A 14,242-nucleotide genomic window follows, 5' to 3' on the forward strand; every position below is an offset into this window, starting at 1 on the left:
CCAACATATGAAATTGATGACCATTAGCACCTATTCGGTATAATTGGTTAATCGCACACCTAACCCCCTGATTTTGTGCAAGTGTAAGAATTGATCCTGGTTTGAAGCCAAAGAGTGGTCACACCAAATATTGATTTGGTTTAGATATTTCTTCTGTCTATTTTTATCAATTTAAAAAATGTAAAGTAAACAAACCAGTTCTGCACAGTACTGTATCTCTAAAGCCCAAACTTGTTTTGCCTTTGGGTAAATTATGGAATTTATTTGAAGTCATGTAAGGTATACATTGTCTGTGAAATTCATCCTCTATATGTCCAGGTTACCATTGTCACTAGGTCAAAATGTGATGGAAATGCAAAATTTTACAGCTGTTAGTGAAACACTAATAAAGGGGAAATCTTCTTCCAAAGGGGACACCAGTTCATTGACGACTAAGAAGATATTTCCACTTCTTTTGAAATGTTTTCCTGTTGTATCTCCTGGGCAGGGAAGGAAAATTCCCTACAGGACACAGACAGCAATAGGACACCTAATGGGTTTTAACCATTCCCATGTGTGGTTGTGCTTAGTCCTCCTCATCATGCTAATCGCACAACTCACTTGTGGGCAAAGAACCAAAACTTTTTTTTTTTTTTCTGCTGAGACCTGTTTATGACATAGTGAGGATGTGGTGTTCTAAATATGACTTGGGTGTCCAACTGTCCACTGAACACTGAATCACTATGTTCCAGCATCCGGCACTGAAAGAGTTGAGTTATCTCCGCCAACAGTACAAGTAATGGCCCTGCCTGGGCAGAGTGAGACAGTGGCATCGGAGTGTGTGTGATAGGTAAGTGATCGCCAGTGGGAAACTGAATTAACTTTTACCCCCATAATCACCAAAAGGTGGATTGGGGGGAAGGTTAACATTCACTTCCACTAACCACCAATGTAGAGGGTTAAATTTCACTGTTGGTGACAACCAGTGCAGGGGAGGGTGGGCGTTAAATTTTCCTGCAAGTGACCTGCAATGTGGGAGGGGTTAATAGTATTGACACCAGTGCTCGGGGCAATTAATGCATCCCTTGAGGTTTGTGTGTGTTTAGAGGCAGAAACAATAACCCCAGACACCCCTAACAACCACGTTAAAAAACATTTAGTGTGCATGAGGCCTTCTTCATCTGAGATCATTTTATTCTTTTCACTATAGAAGTTTTTTTTTTTTTTTTATGTATTCTTGGACCTATTGTTTTTTAATACTTTTCCTGTGTGTTTTTTTTTTTTTTGTTATACGTGTTACAGGGTTTGGTGTTTTCTCCTTTAATGAGCTGAAGAGAATTACAAGAAATTTTAATGAACGTCCACTTTCTGATGGAGGGAATAAAATCGGAGAGGGGGGTTTTGGAGTTGTGTTCCAGGGACAATTGAAGTCTGAAAAAGTGGCAGTAAAAAAACTGACAACAGTATGCCTCACTCATTCATTAAACACTCATTCATGCCAATGCCAAAAAGTTATACAGATAATATTAACTGTTTTTGTTTTTTTTTCCCCCACAGATTGTTGATAGTAGTCTACAGGACCTTAAAGATCAGTATGATCAAGAAATAAAAGCAATGGCTAAGTAAGCTCATGTTCCATTTCCTAGAAGTTAAGCCAACCATAGACACAGAGAACTTGCTTGTCTCCAAATGTGTTTTAGTCCATTTTACACAATCAGGTCTTGCGAGCATAATGGTTTATGTCATGCAGAAGGAAAGGGTAATGCAGCTTTATTACAGCCGAAGCAATAGTGAGCGGATTAGGTTTTGTTATATGTCAGATCTTTTTTCCACAAGAACTCATAGCCAGGCCTGTCTGAAGCTCTTAATAGACTTCCGATCATCTTCCAAACTGGTTAAACTTAGATGAACAGACAGCCATCTCATGTCAATAGACACTTTAGGGTTCATATTGCAGCATGCAGTGGCTTTAACGGCAGGAGTCCGGTGTGTTCCCATTCACCAATTCAGGTCCGATTTTTCAGCCCGAATTTTGGGCTGAATTTGGACCTGAAACAGACCAAAAGATGCACAGGGCCCCTGTGCAATTCGCACTAGAGCCACTGCGGAGATGTGTGAACCGTCTCCATAGATAGCCAGTCACAATCTCCAGCTATGCGAATAGGATGCGGAGAAACCCGCATACAATTCACATAGGTGTGAACCCAGCCTTAAGCATTTGCTGCATATAATCATCTATTCTGTTTACCATCAGTTGTGAATAACGTTTTTATTCTGTATCTTTCTAGATGTCAGCATGAAAACATTGTGAAACTTCTTGGCTTTTCAAATGATAGTGACAATTACTGCTTGGTTTATACATATATGTCTAATGGCTCTTTGCTGGACAGGTTAGCTTGCCTGGTATGTAGCCAACTGAGTCTTTTTTTTTTTTTTTTTTTTTTTTATTATTATTTGTATAGCCATTATTGGTTTCATGCAATATTAACCCCTGTGCACATTATTAGTAGTAAAGACACATATCTAGGCAAAGCCCTTACTAACAGCTACATGAATGGCAGGGCTCTGCTACTGTACACAGTCTGTAGGACAAAGAAACTCGTGGGTCAATTACAGAGAAAGGGATTTATCTGGAAACTCTGTAAAGGACAGCAAAGGGTTGTGCCAGTGCTGTTGGTGTCACAGAAAACGGCTCTGGCACACTCGTGACCATACTGTGCTCCCACCTTGAATAAATGATTGGCAAATCATAGAAGACAGGGGAAGCAAGGCGGTGACCTATACCCAGAAGTTTCTTGATGAAATAATCCCCCTCAGCTCTCAGCACAGAAAGAGTAAGTCATGAAAAATGTGCACCGCCAGAGGTGAGCACACAGTGGGAGGGTGAATTGTGCAAAGATAAGTGCCCTCTGTGGCCTTTGCCTTCCTCTCATCTCAGTGTCTTTATCAAGTCTGTTGGTCAACCAAAGTGAGACATGAAATATTGACCATCTTCTTCCCCTGAGATGTTGGTGAATGTTTTGGAACCTAGGACATTTCTTATGAAAAATGTGAACATACCCAATGACTTGCATATTTTGACAGACAGTGTACTGGTCTCTAGACTGCAAATTGGACAATAAATGAAAAGCTGTACAAACATTCCCTGGTGGACGCTCTATACTTATTTTTATTTTCTTGTAAATGTGCTTGTTTCAGAATAACACAGATCCATTATCCTGGAATAGAAGATGTAGTATTACAGTAGGAACAGCAAAGGGCATTAAATACTTACATGAAAACAATCACACCCACAGAGACATTAAGAGGTAATTGTGACTAATAATACTCAGAAAATGATTGTTTTTAAATGTTATATTTTTACAGTGTCTCTGTTGTGAAACTGACAGGAAATGTTTCTGCAAAATAGCTTGGATGTATACGTTTATTTCTGCTTCTCAGTATTTTCATGCTGGGGGGCACATGCTGGGGTGGTGAGGCTGATTTTCTTTCAATAAAGTGGACACTTTCGCTCTGCCTCATCTTGGCATCTCTTCTCCGTCCCTTCACAGGTAAACTATTCATCTTTGCTGCATGCTTTTCACATTCATCTAAAACTGAAACTGAGAATGATTGCTTTCAATGGGGGGAATTTACTAAAACTAGTGCACACAGAATCTGGTGCAGCTGTGCATAGTAACCAATCAGCTTTTAGGTTTTATTTTTAAAGGGGTTGTAAACCCTTGTGTTTTTTCACCTTAATCCATCCTATGGATTAAGGTGAAAAAACTTCTGACAGTGACCGCCTCCCCCCCCGCTTTACTCACCTGTCCCCCTTCGATCCCTCGGCGGAGATGCGCTATACCTCTCTGCCTAGGGTTCTCGGCTCTTGATTGGATAGATTGATAGCAGCACAGCCATTGGTTCCCGCTGCTGTCAATCAAATCCAATGACGTGGGTGCCGGGGGGCGGGGCCGAGTCTTACATTAGGCGTCCATAGACTTGGGAGCGCTTCTCCTAGGGGGTTATACAATGCGGGGAGGAGCTGATAGCGCCGCCGAGGGACCCCAGAAGAGGAGGATTGGGGCCACTCTGTGCAAAACGAACTGCACAGTGGAGGTAAGTTTGACATATTTGTTATTTAAAAAAAGAAAACCCGAAGCTTTACAATCACTTTAAGCTTAATTGAACAAGTTGAAGTTAGAAGCTGATTAGTTACTCTTCTCTTGGGTTTTCATGTAAATTGATTTTGGTGTGAAAAGTTTGCTTTGCTAGCCTTGTGTCTTTTATTAACTCCCGATTAAATGGCAAATACTACCTCGACCCATGAGAATATAAAGCAAGACCACCTTTATGGGGAAAGTATATGTTGGGGTGGCATATTCTTTCGATAAAGTGACTTTTTTTGATTAAGTGGGCCGTTTCACTCTGGCCTTCAGCGATTTTGCATTGAGAAAATCCACAGCAAACTACTTTGCAAAACATACAAACTGCAGGTGACTTTGTTTTCCCATTCAGCACTTTTATCTCTTACCCAGTCTCCTTAATCCATTCACTTTCTTTCACCTCTCTTCTCCAGCCCACAACTTATACATACAGTATTCAGCATAAATGAGTACACCTCTTTTGAAAAGTAAGATTTTAATCAATATCTCAATGAACACAAGAACAATTTCCAAAATTTTGACAAAACTGAGTTTTAAAGAACATTTGTTTAGCTCATTACATGAAAGTAAGGTTAAAGTGATACTAAAGTCTTGTTTTTTTTCGGTTTAAAAATAACAAACATGTCATACTTACCTGCTCTGTGTAGTGGTTTTACACAGAGCAGCCTTGATCCTCCTCTTCTCGGGTTCCTCTTTGGCTCTCCTGGCCCCTTCCTCCTGTTAAGTGCTCCCACAGCAAGCAGCTTGCTATGGGGGCACCCGAGCTGAGCCACTGCTGTGTGCGTTCATTCAGACACAGAGCCACAGCCCGGCCCCGTCCCTTTTCTCTCCTCATTGGCTCACTGACTTTGACAGCAGTGGGAGCCAATGGCGCCACACTGCTGTCTCAGCCAATGAGGAGCAAGAGTCCCGGACAGCTGAGTCTCTCGTACAACATTACTGGTTCTAGATGGGGCTCAGGTAAGTGTTAGGGGGGCTGCTGCACACAGAAGGTTTTTTTTCTTAATGCATAAAGATAAAAAAACCTGCCTTTACAACCACTTTATTAATATAACTTCGATTACAGAATCTTCAGTTTTACTCAAACTAGTTGATGCAAAAATGAATACACCCCAAAACAAAAACTACTGCTAGTATTTTGTGTGACCTCCATGATTTGTAAGCACAGCACCAAGTCTTCTAGGCATGGAATAAGCAAGTTGGCGACTTATTGCAACATCTATCTTTTTCCATTCAAGAACAACTTCTTTTAGAGCCTGGATGCTAGATGGAGAGTGATGCTCAAAATGTCTCTTCAGAATTTCCCATAGGTGTTTGATTGGGTTCAGATCAGGATACATACTCGGCCACTAAATCACTTTCACCCTGTTCTTCAGAAACGCAACAGTGGCCTTAGATGTGTGTTTTGGATAATTGTCATGTTGAAAAGGTGCACAGCAACCAATGACACGGAGTGATGGTAGCATCTTTTCTTTCAATATAGAGCAGTACATCTGTGAATTCATGATGCCATCAATGAAATGCAATTCCTCTATGCCAGCATCACTCATGCTGCCCCCACAGAAGGACACCACCACCACCATGTTTCACTGTAGGCACCATGCATTTTTCTTTGTACGCCTCACCTTTGCAACGCCATACAGTTTTGAAGCCATCAGTTCCAAAACAATTATCTTGGTCTCATCACTCCATAGTACAGAGTCCCAGTAGTTTTCTTTTTCAGCATGAACCCTGGCAAATTCTAGGCGGGATTTTATGTGCATGGGCTTTAGGGGAGGCTTCCTTAATGGACGACCCATGCATGCCATTCGTCTGCAGTGTATGCCGTATTGTGTCACAGGAAACGATCACACCTGTTTGGCTTTCTACTTCTATAGCTAACTGTGGTGAACTTGCATGGCAAATTTCTTCAACACTTCTCATTAGAAGAAGCTTCTGTCGAGGTGTTAACTTCCGTGGATGTCTCTGTGAGATGGTCGAAGTTCCATCTTTGTTAAAATTTTGTATTAGCAATTTTGTAAATTGCTACAGTATTCTGGCTGATAAGTGATGCTTTGCTGATCCTCTTGTAGCCTTCACCTTTTGACATTTCTCTTTCATGTGGTGTAATTGCTGACAGCATGAAATGGGAAGGGGTTTTATTTGCTAAGTAACATCCTTTTATAATAAACTGTCTGCTGGACACCTGTTTAATGAATAATTATGCCGCGTACACACGGTCGGACTTTTCATCTACAAAAGTCCAACGGACGCTGACGGACTAAAGCTGGCTGGTAATCCGATCGTGTGTGGGCTTCTCCGGACTTTCAGCAGACTTTTTCAGCCTCAAATCCGACGGACTTTAGATTTGAAACATGCTTCAAATCTTTACGTCGTAACTACGACGGACCCCGAAATCCGCTCGTCTGTGTGCTAGTCCGACGGACAAAAACCCATGCTAGGGCAGCTATTGGCTACTGGCTATGAACTTCCTTATTTTAGTCCGGTGTACGTCATCACGTACGAATCCGTCGGACTTTTGTGTGGTCGTGTGTAGGCAAGTCCGTTCGTTAGAAAGTCTGCTGCAAGTCCGCCGAAAGTCCGCCGGAAGTCCGCCGGAAGTCTGTCGGACAGGCTGTCGGACTTTTGTAGACGAAAAGTCCGACCGTGTGTACGCGGCATTAGACTAACCTGTAGTTGAATTCTTGTTAATTAGGATTTTGTGGTCTAACTTTAGGGATATCAGCAGCTGGTAAATTTCTCTCAACAATTCCTATCAGAGCATGATCTTGAAACATTTTTATTCTGCCTACTTGAGTTCTTCCTTAGTGATATTGTGTTCATGTTTAATAGGCCCCAGGAGGGTATGATGTGGTATAGGGAATGGTCATCAGCTAACTTACTGTTTACTTACTGACACACATTGCAATTAACTTCTTTCACTGAAAGACATTTGTTGGAGGTGCCTATATCATGGATTATTAAATATATATATTTTTTCTTTTTACCTAGTGCAAATATTCTTCTAGATGCTTATTTTACCGCCAAAATATCAGATTTTGGGCTTGCAAGAGCGACTGGGCAACATGCCCGTACTATGATGACGGAAAGAATTGTCGGTACTACAGCTTACATGGCCCCAGAAGCCCTGCGAGGAGAGGTCACTATAAAGTCTGATATATTTAGTTTTGGCGTGGTAAGTAACATTCTAAAAATTAGATGGCATAGCTTACTCTGTGCATTAAATCAGCCTGGGTTCACACCTGTGCGAATACAGACATCGCATGTGATTCGCACCCACACTGCAATGCCGATCGCATGCGATGTCTGTGCAATGTGAGTTCATCCATACAGTTGTATGGCTGAACTCGCATTGGATTTGCAGGACAATAGTGCAGGGCCTTTTTTTTTTTTTCCGTACTGGAAATAGATCGCATGGGTGTTCTCACCCATGTGATCTGATTCCTGTGCAATTTCACACTGCGATCTGTGAACCGATTTGGGGGTGTCATTAACATTGTATTGATACCCGCAGCGCACAGTGTGAGCTGCCTGCGGGAGAGATGCGATGCGGGAACTGGCGCCGTAATCACGCTGGTTCCTGCATTGCTACAGTGAACCTAGGCTCAAAGTAGTTGTCAACCTCTGAAATGAAAAATGAACAAAGCATATACTTCTATAGCATGTATGTGTTTCTATCCAAAGCACCTAGTGTGGTTTCTGCCTACTCTGCCATTCCTCAGCTATCTGCATAAGTCCCTTCTGACAGCCTATGCCTACACCAAACAATTCAGGAAGATGGCCAGTCCCCCCCCCCCTTTATGCTGGGGGATTTGCTTCATCTCTGTGTAGCATCAAAATCTATAGATAAGTGTTAGAGATTAACTACAAATTTGATAATAACAGTGCTGAGGTCTGCTCTTGCAAGCAATAGTTAGCGCCGGTTCACATTAGAAGCGGCACGACTTGCAGGTCGCCTCACCGAGGCGACCTGCACACGACTGCCGCGGCGACTTGCAAGACGACTTCTGTATAGAAGTCTATGCAAGTCGCCCCCAAAGTAGTACAGGAACCTTTCTTCTAAGTCGGAGCGACTTGCGTCGCTCCGATTAGAACGGTTCCATTGTACAGAACGGGAGGCGACTTGTCAGGCGGCTAGGTCGCCTGACAAGTCGCCCCCGTGTGAACCGGCTCTTTGGGTTGAAGGCGGCCCATTACTGCACCCCTCCTGCTTTAGCATTTTATTTGAACAATACCTTTTGACTGCTATATTTTGTCTGCTTGTTCTGCCCATAGCATCAAAGAGCACTGACTCTTATAGGGCGTACACACGGTCGGACTTTGTTCGGACATTCCGACAACAAAATCCTAGGATTTTTTCCGACGGATGTTGGCTCAAACTTGTCTTGCATACACACGGTCGCACAAAGTTGTCGGAAAATCCGATCGTTCTAAACGCGGTGACGTAAAACACATACGTCGGGACTATAAACGGGGCAGTGGCCAATAGCTTTCATCTCTTTATGTATTCTGAGCATGCGTGGCACTTTGTCCGTCGGATTTGTGTACACACGATCGGAATTTCCGACAACGGATTTTGTTGTCGGAAAATTTTATCTCCTGCTCTCCAACTTTGTGTGTCGGAAAATCTGATGGAAAATGTCCGATGGAGCCCACACGCGCTCGGAATTTCCGACAACACGCTCCGATCGGACATTTTCCATCGGAAAATCCGACCGTGTGTACGGGGCATTAGGATGTTCCCTGTAATTGACATAGGAAATATGGCAACTTAAAGTGTCATTAAACCCAGACTATGAAAAACTCTCAATACATGCTATATAAGGCCTAATTTACACCTTCGCATGTTTTATTGCATTTTGAGTTTTGGAGAAACACACTACAGTCCATTCAACATGGTTTTCTGTGGGTCACATTCACATCTGTGCATTTTATGGAAAGGGCCAGGGACCAACAGGTTGTGTTTTTGGTTCCATAGACTTCAATGGATCAAAAACGTGTATTGAAAAACACAAAATGCACCTGCATAGGTGTGAACCAGGCTTAACAGAGTGTTCATTCTCACAAAGCCACTGAAGCATTTGTTTTGTGTAGAGTGAAATATATCTGGTTGATCCTGCCTTCAGCTGTCCCTCCCTCCTCCTCTTCTCTGTGTCCCCACTGCATCCTGAGATTGTGTAGACCAGCCGGTGTCCTCTACAGAGCATGCTCAATTTCAGTTCCCTTCTAAGCTTTTAATTTCCTCCTTTTTCTCATTAGTGTAGCTGACATGACTATAGAGTCACACATGCAAATGAGGTAAAACAAATAATTCCACAGTAGCTCACAAATTATTATACAAATCTCCTAAATATAAGCATTGTGAAATGATCAACATAAAACACCCATACATAATAAAAAAGTGTCCATATGGCTTATCCAAAAAATATATATGCTCCAACATATGCAAATTAATATGATACAGTAAAACAGTCCAACTTAAAGTGATGAAAAAATAGTAAAACAAAATCTCGTCGATCCACCAAAATCCTTCACCAAAGTGATGTGTGCCAATTCCACTCCCTTAAGAATAAAGCTCACCAGATACTGTTTTCACTCTCCTGTCTAGCAAATATCGCCTTAGATGTTATTGAAGAGCTGCTTATACACACCAATCTCCATCCAGATTAATAAAGACACTCTCCACATGTGGGGATAGAAATTGAGACAGAGCCTCCAATAGTGTAAAAACACCTTAACCACTTCAATACCAGGCACTCCACCCCCCTCCCCGCCCAGACCAATTTTCAGCCTTCATCGCTGTTGCATTTTGAATGATAATTGTGCGGTCATACAACACTGTACCCAAACAAAATGTTTATAATTTTTTTCCCCACAAATAGAGCTTTCTTTTGGTGGTATTTGATCTCCACTGGGGTTTTTATTTTTTGCACTACAAATAAAAAAGAAAACATTTTGAGAAAAAAATGTTTTTTTCTTTGTTTCTGTTTAAAAACTTTGTAAATAAGTAAGTTTTCTCCTTCACTGATGGGCACTGATGAGGCTGCACTAAGGGGCACTAATGAGGTGGCACTGATGATGCAGCACTGATGGGCACTGATAGATGGCACTGTTAGGCAGCACTGATCAGGACTGGCAGACATCACTGATGGGCACAGAATGGTGGTCCTGGGTGGGCATCCTCGATGGGTCTGCACTGATAATCAATGCACTGATCATCAGCACAAGACCCCCCCAGTCAGGAGAGCAGCCGATCGGCTCTCCTCTCCTCATGCCTGTCCGTGCGAGTGGCTCTTCCTATTTATACTGTTATCAGCTGTGATTAGACACCACTGATCATGTGGTAAATTAAAAAATAACCATTATATCCTGCAGGAAGAGACTAATGCCCTGTACACACGGTCGGACATTGATTGGAAATTCCGACAACAAAATCCATGGATTTTTTCAGACGGATGTTGGCTCAAACTTGTCTTGCATACACACGGTCACACAAAGTTGTCGGAAAATCCGATCATTCTGAACGCGGTGACGTAAAACACGTACATCCGGACTATAAACGGGTCAGTAGCCAATAGCTTTCATCTCTATTTATTCTGAGCATGCGTGGCATTTTGTGCGTCGGATTTGTGTACACACGATCCGAAATTCTGACAACGGATTTTGTTGTCGGAAAATTTTATAGCCTGCTCTCAAACTTTGTGTGTCGGAAAATCCGATGGAAAATGTGTGATGGAGCCCACACGCGGTCAGAATTTCCGACAACAAGGTCCTATCACACATTTTCCGTCGGAAAATCCGACCGTGTGTACGGGGCATTATAGTCTCTCCAATTCTAAAGTCTCCAGCATGCAATATATAAAATTAAATAATGGTAAATATAATCTACAAATATTTTATATTAAAGATTAAAAACTAAAAAAAGGTATATCCTCAAAAAATTTTCAAAATATTCAGTTAGAACCCGACAAAGTATTAATCAATAATCACTAATGAAACCGTTAATGTCCAGTTTGATGCTTAACCCCTCAGGGCTCATCATCTGTAATAAATTAATCACTTTGTTTCCCTTCTGGAGAGGTCTCTAACTCTATTAGAGCCTCTCCAAGCAGGGAGGACCATATTCACACCCCAAAATTAGAGAGAAGAGGGGTCTTTTGCATGATAACGCCTCTGGTGTTCCGAGACACTATGATATTTATATCCTTTTAATATATTGGTTATGTGTTCACCTACTCTTATTTTCAGAGTTCTTTTTGTACGTTTTGATATACATCAATTCGTATGGGCAGACTAATGCATATACGACATGAGTTTATTTTAAAACTGCAGATAGAAATAGCTATCTATCAATTAGAAGTGGCCATCATCCTATGTGGTTGCACAACATTCCACGAGGTCAGCGAATGCGTATCAGAAGGAACTGCACCTTTTGATGGTGAGTTTCTGGAACAATCCGATACCATAAAAAGGAGATTTATACAGAAGAGATTTCAGAGGTACAGATAGATCAAGAGATCCAGAGGACATTGGCTATCCCCAGGGACCAATGCTTGGAGAATAAGATCCATATTGATAAAGATGATGATAAGCAGTGGTGTTTTAATTTAAGATTTTAATTGCCAATATAAGGAAATTGAGAGCATATTCTCAGGATGTATAAGGTATTAAAATCTGTAATCCCCAAAAAACCCTCCTTTATTTATAGGAGGGCTCCTAATTTTGGTGACAATGTAGTTCAAAAAATTTTAGATCCTCCATCCAAACTATCTTTCTGTCGGGGTCGAAAGGGTTTTGTAGCCTGCAGGAAATGTAGAGCATGTCAGTTTGCAAAAAACAATGTAAAGAAACGATCCACATTTTATTCAAACCCTACAGGTAGAGCGTATGGGATCACTGACCTCATAACATGCGATGCTACTCATGTCGTATATGCATTAGTCTGCCCATGCTGATTTATATTGGACATATATAAAGAACTCTGAAAATGAGAGTAGGTGAACACATAACCAGTATATAAAAGGATATAAATATCATAGTGTCTCAGAACACTACAGGCGTTATCATGCAAAAGACCCCTCTGCTCTCCAATTTTGGAGTGTGGACAGGGTCCTCCCTGCTTGGAGAGGTTAAACATCGAACTGGACATTAACTGTTTCATTAATAATGATTAATACTTATTAGTTGGGTTCTAACTGAATATTTTGAGAATTTTTTGAGGATATACTTCATTTTATTTTTTGGAGATGAGATAACACTGTAGAGAGCATACATCAGCAGAGTAATAGAATCCCCTCCTAAAGCGAGTTTATAGATAGGGGTAAGTGGCGCTACCTGTGTTGGATACCTAGTTGGATAATTAATCTCTACTGGGTGCGCAAATGTGCACTCTACTCAAAATAAAGGTAAAAATAAATTATAAAATAAATATGTGCCAATTGGGATTAATGTCCCGTGCCAGTGTGTACAAACAAATAAATCCTTATTGTGCAAAAAGGTTTAGGTACACCCACATCAGTGACAATTGATCAAAAATGTATAAGTAATCTGGTAAACGTCCCCCCTACATGCGTTGAGGGGATTAAATGAATAAATAAAAAAAAATCCTCCTTCCAACTAATGTGATCATTAACCATCAATCTATTTACAATTATTAATATTATATAACATCTGATATACGTGTTACCACATTATCTCCCCAGCAAACAGCTGGGCAGCTACATACAGCCTAAACACAGTTCATCAGCGTTAAAAAACACCATAGTAATAAGAAAAAAGTGTAAAAAAATTGTGAGAATAATTATTTAGAACCACATTAGATGTAAAAGATGTATTATGAAAAATAAACAAATGAAAAAATTCATTAATTGTGAAAGTCCCAGCTTAAAAAGTTCCATATAATTCCACCAAATTCAAATATTCTGTGTAAGGTGACTTTTGTGACAGCGACACTTGATATCCAGTGACTCCGGTGCTCCCCCTCAAGGGTCCCCACTCACCAGCTCCATACACCCCTACAGGGGTAATCGGCATATACTCTCCAGCACTCGATGGCGTCTAGGGTTCCAGTGGAGTTGTCCCTGGGGGCTTCCACTCCAAATCCAGTATATCCTTCAGAACTCCGGGTTCCCCTCATATAAAAGAGACAGGGCTCCCATAGTGTGATAACGTAATTAAATTTTATTAAAAAATACTGAATGACAGTAATCAAAATAAATAAAAGTAATATAAAATGTTAAAAAAATCGTACTCCTAAAGGAGTCGGATTATCACACTGCGTAATGGGAGGTCAAGCCTGGAGAGAAGCTCATGGATGCAAGCTGACAGCCGAGCGGCGTGCGCCTCAGCTGCGCTCCACACTCTCTCCGACTTCCGCGTGTGACGTAGGTACGTAGCTCCGCCTTACGCACCCAGTAGAGATTAATTATCCAACTAGGTATCCAACACAGGTAGCGCCACTTACCCCTATCTATAAACTCCCTTTAACATATCTCACCCCTTTGAGGGTGCGTAAAAAGGGGGGCTGCAAGCCTCGGTCCGTGAGCGCGGAAACCTTTCCTATACTATCAATAATAGAATCCCCTCCTAAAGATCTTTCCCTGCAGATGCCAAAGAACAGGGAAAATTCCTGTAACTACGCAACAGCGCTGCAGGAATAAGGCACTTCGAGGATTGAAAAAAAGAAAATAATAATAATATATGATTTTTAAACGAATAAATTATAGCAATTAACACTTCTCTGTTTAGTATCACTTTATGTAGCAGCAAGGGGCTGTGATTTAGGATGTATAAGCTGTTGTGTGTGATATATCTTCCCCTGCTGTTTCCTGCTCCCTAAAATGCACAGCAGGTTTTCTTTAATTGCTGGGCTGTGAATAATTTTTTTTCAGCAATTTAATCTAGCCACACCAATACCATCTCCACTTTGCAGCATGGTGGTGGCTCACTGATGTTTTTGAGGCATGTGAGCTCTAAAGGTATGGGGAATCTTGTGAAAATTGATGACAAGATGAATGAAGCATTATCAGAAAATACTGGCAGACAATTTGCATTCTTCTGCATGAAAGCTGAGCATGGGATGCTCTTGAACTTGCCAACAAGACAATGACCCAAAGCAC

General features: G+C 41.3%; 1 protein-coding gene across 1 annotated transcript in view; it reads left to right on the forward strand.

The window, feature by feature from the left end:
- Positions 1-14,242, forward strand: part of IRAK4 (interleukin 1 receptor associated kinase 4) — a 76,459-nt gene that overhangs the window by 32,612 nt on the left and 29,605 nt on the right. The window contains exons 5-9 of the mRNA XM_073619946.1: positions 1,282-1,442; positions 1,537-1,601; positions 2,268-2,382; positions 3,178-3,287; positions 7,116-7,299. Coding sequence (XP_073476047.1) covers positions 1,282-1,442; positions 1,537-1,601; positions 2,268-2,382; positions 3,178-3,287; positions 7,116-7,299 — 635 coding nt within the window. The remainder of the gene's footprint in view (positions 1-1,281; positions 1,443-1,536; positions 1,602-2,267; positions 2,383-3,177; positions 3,288-7,115; positions 7,300-14,242) is intronic.

The sequence above is a fragment of the Aquarana catesbeiana genome, linkage group LG03 (assembly GCF_042186555.1).
Source record: "Aquarana catesbeiana isolate 2022-GZ linkage group LG03, ASM4218655v1, whole genome shotgun sequence".
In the NCBI taxonomy this organism is placed as follows: Eukaryota; Metazoa; Chordata; class Amphibia; order Anura; family Ranidae; genus Aquarana; species Aquarana catesbeiana.